We start from the raw sequence: 19,500 nt of genomic DNA on the forward strand, positions 1-19,500 counted from the left end.
ACTAGTGAACCAAATCCCTGACACAGCCCCACTCTCGGATTCTTACCAATGACCATCTCCAATGAGGAACAGGCGAATGCCGCCAACCGCGCCCCCACCCCCCAACTTGCCCCTGGATGGGGGCAGCTCCAACAACTCAAGAAGCTCGACACCATCCAGGACAAAGCAGCCCCCGCTCAATTGGCATCATATCCACAAACATCCCACTCCCTCCCCCCACCGACGCTCAGTCGCAGCAGCAGATACCTCATACCCTAACCCTGTAGCTCACTGACCCCTCACCCCACACCGTCTCTTGGCCAAGTGAATCAGGGTCCCCTTCCCCATCCGTCCCTGTGGGTCAGGCTCCGCCCAAGTCCCTGTGTGTGGGATCACGCCGTTCGATGTTGGTGAGGGGAAGATCACACAGACACTGAGCCCTGGATGGTAAACGCCAATTGTCTTTATTGGACATTGAACAGAGACCGTGAGACAGAGAGAGAGGGAGGGAGAGATGGCACAGTCTGGGTGATTGCACCCCGCTCTCAGACCGATGCTGGGAGATCAGCAAACACAGACCGATCATTTCCCGGGAACAGGAGACATCCCGGAATTCTGTGTGGGAGGGTAGGAGGAACGTTACCCTCCCAACACCTTGTGTACCACCAGCAGGTCAGTGAGCCCTCGGAGGTTAAAATCCCGCAGCACCTTGCCATCCTGCAGGGTCTGGTTGTTCACGTACAGGATCTGCTTCTTCGGGGGAACCCCAATGCTAAGGGAAATCTTCTCCTTCAATTCCATGACGGTGCTGTCGGAGCGAGCACTCATGAGGGCATTCTGCCCGTTACAGCCCCTCAGACGGAATTGCAGGAGCTGGCAGGAGCTGCTGGGGACCGGGGGCTCGGGTTTCTGTACCTCCAGGTGGGTACTGTCGAGGGGCTTTGCCTGTGGAGAAGCAGGTTTTGCAGAAACAGGGAACTTGGGCTCCTGGACCTTGACCTGTGGGTATGAAACAGAGTCAGTGAACAGCTCTGTCAGACACAGCACCCTTTTGCACATCCCCAAATTCCGCACAGCACCTTCCCCCACCGTCTCCCAATCTCACCCTCACCCCTTCCCACTTACCCTTGTTCCGTTCGTGGAGTGTTCCGGGGGGGGTGGAGGGGTTCGGTTGGACACGGACTGCTCCTGGACACACGGCTCACCCAGATATTTTATTTCATATTTCAGGAATATCTCTTTCAAGATGCAGGGTCATTGGGGGAGGTTTCGATTCTGCACAGTCTGTACAGAAGGAGCCGAAATAAACTGTGAAGTTTGACTCGATCCAACAAACAAACAAAATCCGTCTCTGAGATAACAAAGTGTGGAGCTGGATGGACTCAGCAGGCCAAGCAGCATCAGAGGAGCAGGAAAGCTGACGTTTAGTACGTTTCTTCCTTGTAAACGACTATATTGACACACATCCGAGGCACTGCGGGGGTCCGATGTCTGAATGGGCCCCCATTTACCTTCGGCAGAAAGGTCTTTACACGCTGCACCTGGGCACCAGCTGCCCCCACGATTTACTGTGTCCCTCAGCACGTAGCCCTGGGCCTTGGAAGGTGCCAGGCTGGATCCTCACTCTGAAAGACCAGCGCGTTTCGGGCAGACAATTAGAGGGTCTTTCACCGAGCTGATGGTCCTCCAGGCACAGTGCGTCCCGGGCAGCAACAGACTCCTGTCCCACGGAGCTGCCGTGGGTTTACACCTCAGGGGGTCAGTGAACGGGACATGGAACATAAAGTTCAACCAATCCCTTTCCCCCTGTCCCTGTCCCCGTCAATACAAGCCCCAGACACAGGGAGCTAACAGTCTCAGTTACAACTCACCGGTGCCCAGAGAAACTGCTCCCGCAACACTTTGTGAATCTCGGTCATGCTGTTCCCTGTCACCGAACAGCGGAGAGTAGGTGAGGTCCGTGCACAGCAGTCTGAATGCCAAGCTCGGTGACAGGTGGATGGGTTTTATAAGCAAAGGGAGAATTGGGGAATTCCTGGAGTATGTGTTGTTATATGATCAAAGGTTAGTTAGTCAGAATGCAACTGAAAGTATCAGAGCAGCTCGCAGCTCTCGGCTCATTGCATTCCCTCAGAGTTTCCCCTCCATAACTTACCCTCACTCCCTCACAGTGTCCCCTTCATAACTCTCCCTCACAGTGTCCCTTCCATAACTCACCCTCACTCCCTCAATGTCCCCTCCATAACTCACCCTCACTCCCTCAAAGTGTGCCATCCATAACTCACCCTCACTCGCTCACAGTGCCCTCTCCATAACTCACCCTCACTCCCTCTTAGTGCCCCATCTGTAACTCACCTTCAATCCCTCAAACTTTTCCCACCATGTATCAACCTCACTCTGTCAGAGTGTCCCCTCCATAACTCACCCTCATTCTCTCACAGACTCAACTGGACCTACCACATAAACACAGCAGCTACCAGAGCAGGTCAGAGGCTGGGAATCCTGCAGCGAGTAACTCCCATCCTGTCTCCCCCGAAAAGCCTGTCTGACCATCTACAAGGCACAGGGCAGGAGGGTGATGGAATACTCCCCAATTGGCCCTGGATGGGGACAGCTCCAACAACACTCAAGAAGCTCGACACCATCCAGGACAAAGCAGCCCCCGCTCGATTGGCACCACATCCACAAACGTCCCACTCCCTCCTCCACCAATGCTCAGTCACAGCAGTGTGTACCATCTACAAGATGCTCTGCAGAAACTCACCAAAGATCCTCAGGCAGCACCTTCCAAACCCACGACCCACTTCCATCCAGAAGGACAAGGGGCAGCAGGTATATGGGACTCCCACCCCCTGCAAGTTCCCCTCTAAGCTGGGCAGCATCCTGCTGAATGGCTGAATGAAGGGAGGGAGATAAGATTCTATCTGATGGATTTGGAGCATGTTCCCATTGGGAATTCAGAACATGTGTTGTCAGCAGGGGTGCCTGTCAGAGAGGGGGCAGATGGAGCTGTCCCGGTTACAATGAAGTGAAGACAATCAACAGAGAGGCTTGACTCTGAGGGGGAATTACCCGCTTGCCTGGAATGTCTGGGACATTTTGAGACACACAACAACCAAGTCACAGGAAAGCACCTGAGAGTGTGGGGAAATTGTCCAGCTCTGAGCAAAGTTACCATGAATACAGGAATGCTCCTTTGCTGTTTGATGTTCATCACAGCACCAAAAGGCCCTTTCAGCTTCACTTTGTTCCTTGACCGAGGAAGGGCTGGGAAGAACAGAGGAACACAATGGCCTCAAGACCCAGCTCACTGCCAAAGGCCAGGGCTGAAGAAAACTGTGTTCAAAGCCCATCAAAGAAGTAAGAACAGGGAGAGGGCAAGTAATGGAATTCATCACTCAACAACTGAAATCTCATCAGACAAGCAGTCACCATGGCAGCAACCATCGAGAGCTTTAAAATCCACAAATGGTGCATGAATGTTCTTTAGGGAGGAAAACCTACTGCTCTCAGCCCCAGCCTGGACACCGTATGATTCCAGGCCGACAGCACCATGTGAAGGATCAAAAGTAACAGTGTTCTTGGCATTCACCAAGTCTCTGATAGGGTGGCTCACACTCTGAATGGGTGCAGTGTAGAGGGGGCTTTACTCTGTATGTAACACCATGCAGACCCTGCACCTGGGAGTGTTTGATGGGAGACAGTGTAGAGGAAACTTAACTCTGTATCTAACCCTGTGCTGTCCCTGTCTCTGTGAGTAATTGATGGGGACAGTGTAGAAAGAGCTTTACTCTGCAGGTAATCCTGTGCCATCCCTGTCCCTGAGGGTGTTTGATGGGGGACAGTATAGAGGAAACTTTACTCTACACCTAACCCCATGCTGCCCCTGTCCCTGGGAACGTTTCATGAGGAACAGTGTAGAGAGAGCTTTATTCTGCATTGAACCCTGTGCTGTCCCTGTGCTGGGAGGGTTTAATGATGACTGTGTAGAGAGAGTTTTACCCTGTATCTAACCCCGTGCTGAACCTGTTTCTGGGAGGTTTGATGGAGGGACAGTGTAGAGGGAGGTTTACTCTATATCTACCACAGTGCTGTCCCCGTCCCTGGGAGGCTTTGATGAGGGAGAGTGTAGAGGGAGCTTTACTCTGTATCGAACCCCGTGATGTCTCTGTCCCTGGGAGTGTTTGATGGGGGACAGTGTGCAGGGAGCTTTACTCTGTATCTAACCCCGTGCTGACCCTGTTTCTGGGAGGATTTGATGCGGGACAGTGTAGAGGAAGCTTTACTTTGTATCTAACCCCGTGATGTCTCTGTCCCTGGGAGTGTTTGATGGGGACACTGGAGAGGGAGATTTACTCTGTATCTAACCCCGTGCTGTCCCTGGGAGCGTTTGATGGTCACAGTTACATGGAACATTACAGCACAGTACAGGCCCTTCGGCCCTCGATGTTGTGCCGACCAGTTGAGAGGGTGTCTTACTCTGTATGTAGCCCTGGACCACTCCAGCTGCTGCTGTGAAATGGGAGGGTCGCTAATAGTCTAATTATTACGATCTATCCATACCGAACCTGAGCAACTCCAATCTGCCCGGATACTCACGTCACCTGCGATGTCTGCTTTCTGATTGGTTTCTCACTTCTCAGCACCAGCCCTCTTCATTCGAAAAGTTTTACTGAAAGAACGGATTGAAAAAAGGAGAAAATCTTGAGAGGAAACTGTCCCCCACACACTGCTCGCAGTCTCCCTACCCGCATTCAACCCCACCCTGCTTTTATAACTATCTTTCACACTGTCTCTTTCTGCCCCTCTGTACCTCACTCTCTCTCTCTCTCCACTGGCTCTTTCACTCTCTCTGTCTCTCTCTCTCTCTGTCTGTCAATTTCTCTCTTTTCCTTCTCTCTCTGTATCCCTGTTTCTGACTTTCTCTCTCTTTCCACACCACACGCCGCCCCGCCTCTCTCTTTTTTCCTCTGTCTCTCTCCACCCGCCTTTCTCTCTCTCTCCTATCCCACGGTTCCTGCTTCGTCTTTTAAAGGGATTGGTGGCTGGGGAATGTTGAATGGTACAGCACAGGAACAGTCCCTTCGGCCCACCATGTCTCTGCCAGCAATAATGCCATTTCATTCCTCATGCTATCTGCCAGCACAGTGTGCATATCTGTCTATTCCTGGCCTGTTCCTGTGCCTCTATAAATGCCTCTTAAACATTACTATCTACTATCGTATCTGCATCTCCCACCTCCTCCGGGAAGTACATTCCGAATCCCAATCACCCTCTTGTGTACTTTAAACATTCCCCGTCTCACCTTAAATCCATGCCCCCACCCCCCCCCCCCCCGGGGTATTTGACATTCCCACCCGATCCAAGCCTCTCTCCACTTTATATAACTCTCTCAGGCTGCCTGTCAGCCCCTGACCCTCTCGTGAAAACAATCCAAGTCGGTCCAATCTTTCCTTGTAGCTCATACCCTCCCATCCAGGCAGCATCCTGCTAAACCTCTCCTGCACCCTCTCCAATGCCCCACATCCTTCCTGTAGTGTGGGCACTAGAACTGCACACAATGTTCCAAATGTGGCCTTGCTAAAGTCTTACAGAACTGCACAGTGACCTGTCAAAGTTTATACTCAGTGCCCCGACCGATGAAGGTCAGTGTGCCATATTGCCTTCTTCACCACTTTACCCACTGTGCTGCCACTTTCAGGGAACTGTGGCCATGCATCACAAGATCCCTCTGTGTGTCAACGCACCTAAAGGTCCTACTATTTACTGTATCCTTTCCTGGTGCAGTTCACCTCCCAAAATACATCACCTCACACTTGTCGGGATTAAACTCCATCTGCCATTCCTCTGCCCAATTTTCCAGCTGATCTATATCCTGCTGTATCCTTGGATAACCTTCCTCACTATCCAGAACTCCACCAATTTACACGTTAGCCGCAAGCTTACAGATCAGAGACCCGACATTCTCATCCAAATCATTTCTATATATTTCTGACAACAGGGGGCCCAACACTGATCCCAGGGGGAATACCACTGCTGACACAGCTCCAGTCAGAAAGACACCTCAGTCAGCTATGGCCAAGGGGACTGAATCTTCAGGAACAGCCTCCCATAGGGAACAGACTGTGTCTCTCTCCCTGTCCCGCCCTTGCCCTCGTTCGCTCTCTCTCTCTCCCTCCATCTCTCTCTCTCTGTCTCTCTCTTTCTCTCTCTCTCTCTCCCTTCATCTCTCTGCCTCTGTCCCTCTCTCTTCCCCCACCCCTTTCTCTCTGTCTGTTTGCCTGTCTCTCCCTCTCTCTCTCTCAGTGAGGTTCGGTTCACCTCTCCCTCTCTCCCTATTTATTCCAGTTCCCTCTCCCCATCCCCCTCTCTGATGAAGGGTCTCAGCCCGAAACGTCAGCTTTTGTGCTCCTGAGATGCTGCTTGGCCTGCTGTGTTCATCCAGCTCCACACTTTGTTATCTTGGATTCTCCAGCATCTGCAGTTCCCATTAGCTCTGACCACAATTTTAACCTCACTGTGAAGCCGCTTCCAGGATGCCTAACCTGAAGAAGTTACCCTCCTCCCACGGGACCTACCTCCGGGAATCTCTCTCCCACTGCAACTCTCTTGTAATCTCTTCGACCTTGAAACTGCTCGACCATGTCCTGAAGATCCGTCTTCGGACCGCCTCCCCCTCTCTCCCTATTTATTCCAGTTCCCTCACCCCATCCCCCTCTCTGATGAAGGGTCTCGGCCCGAAACGTCAGCTTTTGTGCTCCTGAGATGCTGCTTGGCCTGCGGTGTTCATCCAGCTGCACACTTTGTTATCTTGTACCATTACAGTGGCGTTTGGAAATGTGGCTGTTCCTTATAGTCCAGTCATTACGGTCCATCCAGTCCTAACCTGAACATCTCCAATCTGCCCGGATACAGGGCACGTCACCTGCGATGTCTGCTTTCTGATTGGCTTCTCACTGCCCTGCCGAGCCCTTTTCATTCATATGTTTTACAGAAAGAACAGATTGAAAAAATGGAGAAAATCAGAGGAGACTGTCGCCCACACTTTATTCTCATTCAACCCCTCCCTGCTTTTATCACTGTCTATCTCACTGAGTCTATCTTTCTCTGTCTCTCTGAGACAGAAGCACACACACAGGCACTATATCTCTCTGTGTGTATCTCTCTCACCGTCTCCTTGTCGACCCATCCCTCACCACCGTCTCTCTCTCTTTCTGTCCCTTTCCCTCTCTCTCCTCTGAGCTTCCTCTCACTCCCTCTGTTTCTCTGCCTTCCTCTCTCTTCCTCCATTCATCGCTCTCCCACTCTATTTCTCACTGTGGGTTCCCCTGTCCTCTTCTGTACCTTTTTTTTATCTCTCTCTCTCCCTCTCTTTCTCCTTCCATTGCTCCCTCTGTCTCTATTTCTCACCATCCCTCTCCATCCTGTTTCTCTGCCCCTTTCTTTCTCTATTTCTCTCTGACTGTCTCTCTATCTCACACACTCTCTCTTTCTGTCTCTGTCTGTCTGTTTCCTCCCCTGGAGTTGTACTCCAGCTCAGCTCTGGGTCCCCACTCTCCTGAGAACAGTATCCTTGAATCACAAAATACAAAAGAGGCCCTTCTTGAGTGATAATGGGAACTGCAGATTCTGGAGAATCCAAGATAATAAAGTGTGAAGCTGGATGAACACAGCAGGCCAAGCAGCATCTTAGAAGCACAAAAGCTGACGTTTCGGGCCTAGACCCTTCATCAGAGAGGGGGATGGGGTGAGGGTTCTGGATTAAATAGGGAGAGAGGGGGAGGTGGACTGAAGATGGAGAGAAAAGAAGATAGCTGGAGAGGAGAGTATAGGTGGGGAGGTAGGGAGGGGATAGGTCAGTCCAGGGAAGACGGACAGGTCAAGGAGGTGGGATGAGGTTAGTAGGTCGGAAATGGAGGTGTGGCCTGGGGTGAGAGGAGGGGATGGGTGAGAGGAAGAACAGGATAGGGAGGCAGAGACAGGCTGGGCTGGTTTTGGGATGCAGTGGGAGGAGGGGAAGTTCTGGGCTGGTTGTGTGGTGCAGTGGGGGGAGGGGACGAACTGGGCAGGTTTTGGGATGCGGTGGGGGAAGGGGAGATATTGAAGCTGGTGAAGTCCACATTGATTCCATTGGGCTGCAGGATTTCCAAGCTTTCCCCCCACTGTGGTTGAGAACGCCCTTGACCACGTCTCGCACATTTCCCGCAACGCATTCCTCACACCCCGCCCCCGCCACAACCGCCCACAGAGGATGACCCTCTTTCTCACACACCACCCCACCAACCTCCGGAGACAACGCATCATCCTCCGACACTTCCGCCATCTACAATCCGACCCCACTACCCAAGACATTTTTCCATCCCCACCCTTGTCTGCTTTCCGGAGAGACCACTCTCTCCGTGACTCGCTTGTTCGCTCCACACTGCCCTCCAATGCCACCACCCCCGGCACCTTCCCCTGCAACCGCAGGAAATGCGACACTTGTCCCCACACCTCCTCCCTCACCCCTATCCCAGGCCCCAAGATGACATTCCACATTAAGCAGAGGTTCACCTGCACATCTGCCAATGTGGTATACTGCATCCACTGTACCCGGTGTGGCTTCCTCAACACTGGGGAAACCAAGCGGAGGCTTGGGGACCGCTTTGCAGAACACCTCCGCTCAGTTCGCAATAAACAACTGCACCTCCCAGTCGCAAGCCATTTCAACTCCCCCTCCCATTCTTTAGATGACATGTCCATCATGGGCCTCCTGCAGTGCCACAATGATGCCACCCGAAGGTTGCAGGAACAGCAACTCATATTCCACCTGGGAACCCTGCAGCCCAATGGTATCAATGTGGACTTCACCAGTTTCAAAATCTCCCCTTCCCCCACCGCAGCCCAAAACCTGCCCAGTTCGTCCCCTCCCCCCACTGCACCACACAACCAGCCCAGAACTTCCCCTCCCCCCACTGCATCCCAAAACCAGCCCAGCCTGTCTCTGCCTCCCTAACCTGCTCTTCCTCTCACCCATCCCCTCCTCCCACCCCAGGCCACACCTCCATTTCCGACCTACTAACCTCATCCCACCTCCTTGACCTGTCCGTCTTCCCTGGACTGACCTATCCCCTCCCTACCTCCCCAACTATACTCTCCTCTCCAGCTATCTTCTTTTCTCTCCATCTTCGGTCCGCCTCCCCCTCTCCCCCTATTTAATCCAGAACCCTCACCCCATCCCCCTCTCTGATGAAGGGTCTAGGCCCGAAACATCAGCTTTTGTGCTCCTGAGATGCTGCTTGGACTGCTGTGTTCCTTCAGCCGTATGAGTGTGTATCTGTGAAAGGGCACATCTGCCTACTCCAGTCCCACTTTCCCGCATTAGGCCCATAGCCTTAGATGTTCTGACACTGCAGGAGCTCATCCCTGTCATTTTGAAAGATTTGCTGCCCCTTCCCAGGTTCCCAGTTCAGTGAGTTCCAGATTCCCCACCATCCTGTGGGTGAAATAAGCCTTTCCTCAAATCCTCTCTCACCCTCCTGCCTTTCACTTTAAAATGACACCGCCCCCACCCAAAGTTGTTACTGAACCTTCGATCGAGGGCAAGAGCTGCTTCCTATCCATGGCCCTCAGAACCTTACCCCCCACTATTGGGAAATCCCCCCACACTTCACCTTCTCTGCTCCAAATGCCCCAAGCCCATCCAGTCTCTCTCTGTCACTGAAACACTCCAGCCCAGGGCAGCGTCCTGGGGAATCGCCCTCTACATCCCGTCCTGTACAATCCCAGCCTTCCTACAATGTGGGGGCCAGAGCTGCACACGGTGCTCCAGCTGGGACCTCACCAAAGCCCTGTACAGCTCGCACACCACCTCCCTGCTCTTACAGTCTGTACCGCAGCGATGTCCCATATTCCTCCCTAACTCCCACATTAACCTGCTCTACCACCCTCAGGGATCTGTGGGCTAACACCCCAAGATCTCTCTGCCCCTCTGAGCCTCCCAGTGTCCTGCCATTCACTGAGTTCTTCCTTGTCTTGTTCGTGCTTCCAAAGTATATCACCTCCTATTCCTCACAGTTAAACTCCATCTGGCACTGATCGGCCCATCTGACCAACCCGTTTCTATCCTCTTGTAACCTTACACCTTCCCCCTCTCTGTCACCCTCCCAGACAAGCTGTGTGTCATCCATAGACACAGTTAGCATCTGCACCCCGACAACACACAGACACATTCCCACACACATCGGCACACACAGGCTTAATCAGATGGGCTGAATGGTCGAGGAGTGGCAGCTGGAGTTTAATTTAGATAAATGTGAGTAGCTGCATTTTGGAAAGGCAAATCAGGGCAGGACTTACACACTTCACGGTAAGGTCCTGGGGAGTATTGCTGAACAAAGAGACCAGGTTCATAATTCTTTGAAAGTGGAGTCGCAGGTAGACAGGGCAGTGAGGAAGGTGTTTGGTACGCTTGCCTTTATTGGTCAGTGCATTGAGTATAGGAGTTGGGAGGGTCATGTTGCAGGACATTGGTTAGGCCACTATTGGAATACTGCATTCAGCTGTGGTCTCCCTGCTATGGGAAGGATGTTGTGAAACTTGAAAGGGTGCAGACAAGATTTACAAGGCTATTACCGAGGTTTGGAGCTATAGGGAGGGGCTGCATAGACTGGGGTGATTTTGCCTGGATTGTCGGAGTTTGAGGGTCGATCTTATAGAGATACACACACACCGCGCACGCACTCACACACACACACCACAAACACATGTGGCATGCACACACAAACTTGCTCACACACACCCACACACCTTCTCACAGACATACACACACACTCACAGTCACACAAAAACACTCAAACATATAATGCACACACTCACATAATGTGCATACACACACAAACTTGATGTGCTCACAAACATGCACCGGCTCACGCACACTCTGTCCTACACACACCGGTACTCAAGCACATTCAGGCACATGTAACGTACACACAACCTTGTAGGCACACACACACACACACAAACACTCATACACACACACAGACACACACACACTCATACACACACACACACACACTCATACATACACACAGACTCACACTCATACATACACACAGACTAACACCCATACACACAGACTCACACCCATACACACACACACACACACTCATACATACACACAGACTCACACACTCATTCACATACACAGACACACACACTCATACATACACACACAAACACACACTCATACATACACAGAAACACACACTCATACATACACACACACACACATACACACACACACACACACATACATACACACAGACTCACACTCATACATACACACAGACTCACACCCGTACACACAGACTCACACCCATACACACACACACAATCATACATACATACACACACACACTCATACATATACACACACACACTCATACATACACACAGACTCACACCCATACATACACACAGACTCACACCCATTCATACACACAGACTCACACCCATACACACGCACACACGCTCATACATACACACACACACTCACTCATACATACACACACAAACACACACTCATACATACACACAAACACACACACTCATACATACACACACAGACTCACACTCATACATACACACAGACTCACACCCATACACACACACACACACACACTCATACATACACACAGACTCACACCCATACACACACACTCATACATACACACACACACTCATACATACACACACACACTCATACATACACAAACAAACACACACTCATACACACACACACTCATACATACACACACACACTCATACATACACACACAAACACACACCCACACACACACACACACACACACACACACTCATGCATACACACACACACTCATACATACCAACACACACACACTCATACATACACACAAACACACACTCATACACACACACACTCATACATACAGTGGTGAGTGGGGTTCCACAGGGCTCTGTCCTTGGGCCTCTACTGTTTGTAATTTTTATTAATGACTTGGACGAGGGAATTGAAGGATGGGTCAGCAAGTTTGCAGACGACACAAAGGTCGGAGGTGTCGTTGACAGTGTAGAGGGCTGTTGTAGGCTGCAGCGGGACATTGACAGGATGCAGAGATGGGCTGAGAGGTGGCAGATGGAGTTCAACCTGGATAAATGCGAGGTGATGCATTTTGGAAGGTCGAATTTGAAAGCTGAGTACAGGATTAAGGATAGGATTCTTGGCAGCGTGGAGGAACAGAGGGATCTTGGTGTGCAGATACATAGATCCCTTAAAATGGCCACCCAAGTGGACAGGGTTGTTAAGAAAGCATATGGTGTTTTGGCTTTCATTAACAGGGGGATTGAGTTTAAGAGTCGTGAGATCTTGTTGCAGCTCTATAAAACTTTGGTTAGGCCGCACTTGGAATACTGCGTCCAGTTCTGGGCGCCCTATTATAGGAAAGATGTGGATGCTTTGGAGAGGGTTCAGAGGAGGTTTACCAGGATGCTGCCTGGACTGGAGGGCTTATCTTATGAAGAGAGGTTGACTGAGCTCGGTCTCTTTTCATTGGAGAAAAGGAGGAGGAGAGGGGACCTAATTGAGGTATACAAGATAATGAGAGGCATAGATAGAGTCGATAGCCAGAGACTATTTCCCAGGGCAGAAATGGCTAGCACGAGGGGTCATAGTTTTAAGCTGGTTGGTGGAAAGTATAGAGGGGATGTCAGAGGCAGGTTCTTTACGCAGAGAGTTGTGAGAGCATGGAATGCGTTGCCAGCAGCAGTTGTGGAAGCAAGGTCATTGGGGTCATTTAAGAGACTGCTGGACATGCATATGGTCACAGAAATTTGAGGGTGCATCCATGAGGATCAATGGTCGGCACAACATTGTGGGCTGAAGGGCCTGTTCTGTGCTGTACTGTTCTATGTTCTATGTTCTATACACACACACACTCACTCATACATACACACACAAACACACACTCGTACATACACACACACACACTCATACATACACACACCCATACACACACACACTCATACACACACACACTCATATACACACACACACACTCATACATACACACACACACTCATACATACACACACACACACTCATACACACACACACACTCATACATACAAACACACACTCATACATACACACACAAACACACACTCATACATACATACATACACACACACTCATACATACACACACACAGACTCGCACACATACACACACACACACCCTCATACATACACACACACACAGACATGCATACACATCCTCGCATCCTTATAAGCACACAGATATACACACACGCTCACACCCATACACACACACACACACACACACACACACACTCATACATACACACACACACACAAACACACATCATACATACATACACACACACACTCATACATACACACACACACAGACTCGCACACATACACACACACACACACACACTCATACATACACACACACACAGACATGCATACACATCCTCGCATCCTCATAAGCACACACCCATACACACACACTCACACCCATACACACACACACACACACACACACTCACTCATGCACACAGACACTTACACACAGACACACCCCTTCTCTCTCACACACATATTCTTTCAGTTTCACATTGACAGATTTCGGAGAAATGAACTGTGTGGGATATCCCCACCCCCATATTGAATATAAAGCCTCACTGACACCGATCTCCATCAGTAACAAAAAAAGCACCATGGCCACACAGCTTCTGAGCTTTCTTGCTGATGTCCTGAGCACTCAGGTAAGTACCAGCCTCCGGCAGAGAACTGCTTCTGGAGAGGGGTCAGATCACTGGAAACATGGACTGTGCCCTGTCTCTCCACAGACAATGCCAGTCCTGCAGTGTTTCTCCAGCACTCTCTGCTTCTCTTTCAGATTTCCAACCTCTGCCAGTCTTTAATCTTGTTTTAAACATCCCGCACGCCCCATCACAGTCTCTGAGGTTCGGTAAGGGATCAGCTTATGGTGCCTCAATCTCTCTGATGTTTGTTTGTCCTGGACAATTCTGTCACAGAGGCATGCAGCGTGGAAACAGAGCCTTCAGTGCAACTTGTTCATGCTGACCAGTTTCCCAAACTACTCTAGAACCATTTGCCTGCATTTGGCCCATATCGTTCCACGACTTCCCTATTCATTCTGTCTCTCCCTCTCTCTGTCACTCTCTTTCTCTCTCTCTCTCTCTCCCCCTCTCTCTCTCTCCCTCTTTGTCTCTCTTTCTCTCTGTCTGTGTCTCTCAAATATTCTCCACTCACAGCCGGTAGCCGGTATCCTTTATGACTGTGTGTGCATGTGGGCGCGCGCGCCTGTCTGTGTGAGTGAGTGTGTCAGTGTGTATATATGTGTGAGTGTATGTGTGTAAACAAGTGTGTGTGAGTGTGTAACAGTGTTTTATCTGTCAGGCTTGTGCAGGTTTCCTGTACATGCAGTAAGGGAGAGTTGGAGGGGGGTGGTAGTGAGAGAGAGATACAGAGGGATGGCGGCAGACTATGTATGATAAAGCGAGAGAGAATGAGAAAGGACGGAGAGAGGTGTATGCTGTGAGCCTGCAGGCTCTGGAGGATGTTGTCATGCCCCAGATTACTGTCGGCACCCTACAGCTCAGAACCCCCAGCAGCTGCACCAATATGATGGCTGTTGCCAGGCAGAATTTCCTCAAAGCGAAAGATTCCTTGTGCCACTCAGACTGGATGTCTCGCTCACCCGTCTTTAAAAAGCAGCACTGCACAGTGCATGGTGAGTAAGTAGATTTATGTTTTACTTTGTATGTAAATCACAAAGTGACCTGATGAACTTCTGTCTTTCATACCCACAGTACAAGGTCCAGGAGCCCAAGACCCCTGTTACTGCAAAACCTGCCTCTCCACAGGCAAAGCCCCTCGACAGTACCCACCTGGCGGTACAGAAACCTGAGCCCCCGGCCCCCAGCAACTCCTGCCAGCTCCTGCAATTCCATCTGAGGGGCTGTAATGGGCAGAATGCCCTCCTGAGCGCCCGCTCCGACAGCACCGTCCATGATCTGAAGGTGAAGATTTCCCTGCAGACCCGGATCCCAGCAGAGAGCCAGATCCTGTACGTGAACAACCAGACCCTGCAGGATGACAAGGTGCTGCGGGATTTTAACCTCCGAGGGCTCACTGACCTGCTGGTGGTACACAAGGTGCGAGGAGGGTAACGCTCCCCCCACCCTCCCAAAGAGAGGCAGGAATTCCGGGATGTCTCCTGTTCCCGGGAAATGATCGGTCTGGGTTTGATGAAACTCCCTCCGTCGGCCTGAGAGCGGGATGCAATCTCCCAGGCTGTGCCATCTCCCTCTCTCTCTCTCTCCCTCTCTCTCTCTCTCTCTCTCTCTCTCCGTGTCTCACTGTCTCCTGTTCAATGTCCAATAAAGACAATTGGTGTTTACCATCCAGAGCTCAGTGTCTGTGTGACCTTCCCCTCACCAACACCGCACAGCACGGCCCCACACACAGGAGTGCACTGACCCACAGGGAGGGAGTGTTCACTGTCCCACAGGGACGGTGTTTGGCATTGTCATGCAGGGAGAGGGTCCACAGGGATTGGGGGGGGGGGGCGGGGGCACTGACTGTCAGGGAGAGGGTACAGACCCACAGGAATGGTGGGGAGGGGGCACTGACTGACAGGGAGAGGGTACAGACCCATAGGGAAGTGGGGAGGGGGCACTGACTGACAGGGAGAGGGTACAGACCCACAGGAATGGTGGGGCAGGGGCACTGACCGACAGGGAGAGGGTACAGACCCACAGGCATGGTGGGGAGGGGGCACTGACCGACAGGGAGAGGGTACAGACCCACAGGGATAGTGGGAAGGGGTGCCCTGACTCACAGGCGCTGAGTGGATGTTTTGGCAATGCAGGATAATAGGAAAGCACACAGAATGGCAGCGACAGAAAAGGCTGGAAGAGAGATAAAGATCTAGTGGGAACAAAGTGTGATTAATCAATGGAATCCCTGCAGTATGAAAACAGGCCATTCAGCCCAACAAGTCCACTTGGAACCTCTGAAGATGATCCCGCCCAGACCCATTGCCCTGCTTTAGAACACAGAATTACAAATGGCTAGCTGCTCTCGCATTGTCAATCCATCCATAGCCACTTCCTTTTGAAAGTGGAAGGACACCCAGTTTTCTGCAGGAAGCTCATATAGTTTCAGGGAAAAGGTCCAGACAGCACACAGGCAGATACCCGAGGCTGGAATCGAACCTGGGTCCTTATTTCTGCGAGGCCGCAGTGCTAATCACTGAGCCACAAGCATTCTGAAGGCGACACAGGGCTGTTCACACAAACTATCCCAGAGCAGCTAACAGTAAAGACACAGTGGTGTGGGGAATATGTGGCTCCTGTCTCAGGGAAGAGGAACCACAGTACAGACCTCCTGCAGGTTCCAGGCCAATTAGCTGAACCCTAGGGCTGGGAGTTCTCACACGCATGAGGGAAAGGAACTCAGTCAGTCAAATGGCCTCCTGCTAGCCCAATGTCCTAAACACAGAGAGATTGGAGACAGTTCAGAGTGACCCCTCAGCATGGAGTAGTAGGGGAACAGAGAGATTCAGAAAATCCTTGGAAACACACCATCAGAGACATGGGGAGAAGACAACACAGGTACAGAGCCAGTGCTGAGGGAGGGCTGCACTGTCGGAGGGTCAGTGCTGAGGGAGCGGGCACTGTCAGAGGGCCAGTGCTGAGGGAGGGCGGCACTGTCAGAGGGTCAGTGCTGAGGGAGCGCCGCACTGTTTGAGGGTCAGTGAGCCAATGAGTGTATCTCTTCAGGCTGTTTATTTGATTGTACCTGAGAATAAAACCCATCCTGTGCTCAGTAAGGAATTTGCAAGAGGTGACGGAAAGGTTTGGAGATTTTCAAACGTTCACTGCAGCTGTTCTCTTGCGCAGAATGTTCTGTGAACAAACACTTTTCAGACCAGAATCTTTCTCTGCTTCTTCCCAACTGCACAATATCTGGCTTCTCAGGCTCAGTGGCGTGTGAGACAGAGATGAATGGGGATTTGGGAGCTGGGGGGAACGGGAGAGCGAGACACAGAGAGAGAGGGAGCGAGTGGGAGAGTGAAGGCGTGAGGGGGAGAATGAGAGCGAGAGACAGAGTTAAAGGGAGAGGAGGAGAGTGAGAGATAGAGAGAGAAAGAGAGAGGGGGAGAGAGAGTGAAAAAGAAAGGGGGAGACGGAGACCGAGAGACAGAGTTAAAGCAAGAGGAAGAGACAGAGAGAGAGGCACAGAGAGAGTGAAATAGAGAGGGGAGTGAGACACAAAGAGGGAGGAAGTGAACGATAGACAGAGAGAGTGAAAGAGAGACAGGGAGAGGGAGTGCAAGACACAGAGAAAGGGGGAGGGAGTAAGCGAGAGACAGAGACAGAGAGAGTGAAAGAGAGACGGGGAGGGGAGCAAGACGCAGAGTGAAAGAAAAAGTCAGTGAGATAGAGGCCATGATAGAGACAGGGAGAGTGAAAGTGAGAGAGAGACAGAGAGAGTGAAAGCGAGAGAGAGAGAGAGAGAGAGAGAGAGAGTGGGGGAGAGAAAGGGTGACAGAGAGAGGGGGAATTGTCGTTTGGCAACAGAAAGATTCCCCAGTGTTTGCTTTTCACAGCCTGAGAATTCTTGCACTAACAATGCAACATAGCTCTGAACCCAGCTGCCAACCACACTCTGGTCATGTAGAGACAGTAGGAACTGCAGATGCCGGAGTCAAAAATAATACAATGTAGAGCTGGATGAACACATCAGGCCAGGCGCATCAGAGGAGCAGGAAAGCTGACATTTCGGATCGGATCTGGACTGTTTTCTTCATCCAGCTCTACACTGTGTTATCTCAGACCACGTAGAGAGAGCCATACTCTGTATGCTGTCTCTGTCCTGGGAGAGTTTGCTGGGGTGGGGGGACAGTGCAGAGGGAGCTTTACTCTGTAATGTCGTGGTTATTATTAAAATTGTCACGATAGGTTTAGCAATTAATACGAAAGACTCAGAGTCAGGTTGGCATGGATAAGAGCAAGTTCTTTCTTTCAGACACTGCGCAGAGGATGCGTTCCCCCCACCACTTGAGTAAGAGGAAGGCGCCCTCCACACTTGACTTTATCAGGTTTTATACATATGCTGGTGCTGGGCAGGTTACATTAAGACTTACACAATTAACTGAGCCAGTACAATTCAATACCATATGTGGAATTCTTCTACAAGCTTCACGTCTACTTCCTTATCTTGTTTAGGTAGCATTGTGCTGTTTTCTTTGTTTACACACTTCTGCAATTCCCTTAATCATTTCTAAAGATATTGCTCAAGGTTGATCACTCAAAAATTTCCTTCACAGTAACTAACCCCGTGCTGTCCCTGCTCTGAGAGGGTTTGATGGCGGGCAGTCTACAGGGACCCCTCCTCTATGTCTAACATTATGCTGTCCCTAGTTTTAGACTGGGTGTAGGCTGGATATGAAGCAACGATGAGTCAGAGCACAGAAAGGAGACAGGGGTCTTGGTGACATAGTGTGATGGGAACAGCCTCTCTCGCAATGCCAATAAAACTAAAGAACTGATCGTTGACCACGGAAAGTGGAGTGCAGAGCAGGCCCCTATCTACACCAACGAAGCCTGGGTGGAGAGCATCAGGTTCCTCAGATTGACCATAACCAACAATCTGTCCTGGATTTCCCACGTAGATGTGACAGTCAAGAAGGCACAACAAAGCCTCTTCTCCCTGAGGCTGTTCAGGAAATTTGACATGTCCATAAGGACGCTCAGCAACTCCTACAGATGCACCATTGAAAGCATCCTGCCTGGGTGCATAATGGCCTGGTATGGCAACTGCTCTGCCCAGGGCTGTAAGGAGCTACAGAAGGTGGTGTGCACAGGCTAGATCATCATGGAAGCCAGCCTTCCATCCATGGGATCCATTTACACAGCTTGCTGCTGCAGGATTGTTGCCAACATCATCAAAGATCCCTCCCACCCTGGTTATAATCTCTTCCAACTCCTTCTGTCAGGCAGACGATACAGAAATTTAAACATACGCACCCCTGTCAGATTCAAGAACAGCTTCTTCCCCACCGTTAGTAAACTGCTGAATGGATTTTCATTTCAAATCTACTGTTTATCCTGCTCTGTGTACCTCCTGTGCAGTGTAACCTGACTGCCTCAATCTGTCTAAGTACCCTCATGATCTGTAAGTCCTTGTACACTATCATCTGCCTGCACTGCTTTTCACAGCATTTAAGCAGTTGTGACCACAATAAATCAAATCATTTGAAATGTATCTCTCCCCATACCTGTCTGTACTTTTGTCTTTCTGTACATCTCTCTCTCTGTCCCTCTCAGTATCTCTGTCCCTGCATCTATCCCTCTGTGACTCTCTCTGTCCTTCTATCTATCCCTCTGTTACTGTCTCTCGTTCTCACTATTGTTCTGTCTCCGAGTGTTTCTCAGTACCTGC

General features: G+C 50.8%; 1 protein-coding gene across 1 annotated transcript; it reads right to left on the minus strand.

Moving 5' to 3' along the window:
* Nucleotides 1–424: 424 nt before the first annotated feature.
* On the minus strand, nucleotides 425–6,675 carry LOC132207390 (uncharacterized). Its single transcript, XM_059642889.1, has 4 exons — nucleotides 6,558–6,675; nucleotides 4,579–4,651; nucleotides 1,851–2,014; nucleotides 425–978 (listed from the first exon to the last, which is right to left on the minus strand). The coding sequence occupies exons 3-4, from the start codon at nucleotides 1,896–1,898 to the stop codon at nucleotides 619–621; spliced, it is 408 nt and encodes a 135-aa protein (XP_059498872.1). The 5' UTR covers nucleotides 1,899–2,014; nucleotides 4,579–4,651; nucleotides 6,558–6,675; the 3' UTR covers nucleotides 425–618.
* Nucleotides 6,676–19,500: the final 12,825 nt, after the last annotated feature.

Source organism: Stegostoma tigrinum, chromosome 46, assembly GCF_030684315.1.
Source record: "Stegostoma tigrinum isolate sSteTig4 chromosome 46, sSteTig4.hap1, whole genome shotgun sequence".
Taxonomy (NCBI): Eukaryota; Metazoa; Chordata; class Chondrichthyes; order Orectolobiformes; family Stegostomatidae; genus Stegostoma; species Stegostoma tigrinum.

What these genes read in the sequence shown, in the direction of transcription:
- LOC132207390 (XM_059642889.1), bottom strand. Translation starts at nt 1,898, where the DNA reads ATGACCGAGATTCACAAAGTGTTGCGGGAGCAGTTTCTCTGGGCACCG. An exon ending in AGCAGTTTCTCTGGGCACCG is followed by an intron (nt 979 to 1,850) that starts GTGAGTTGTAAC and finishes TCATACCCACAG; the next exon opens with GTCAAGGTCCAGGAGCCCAA.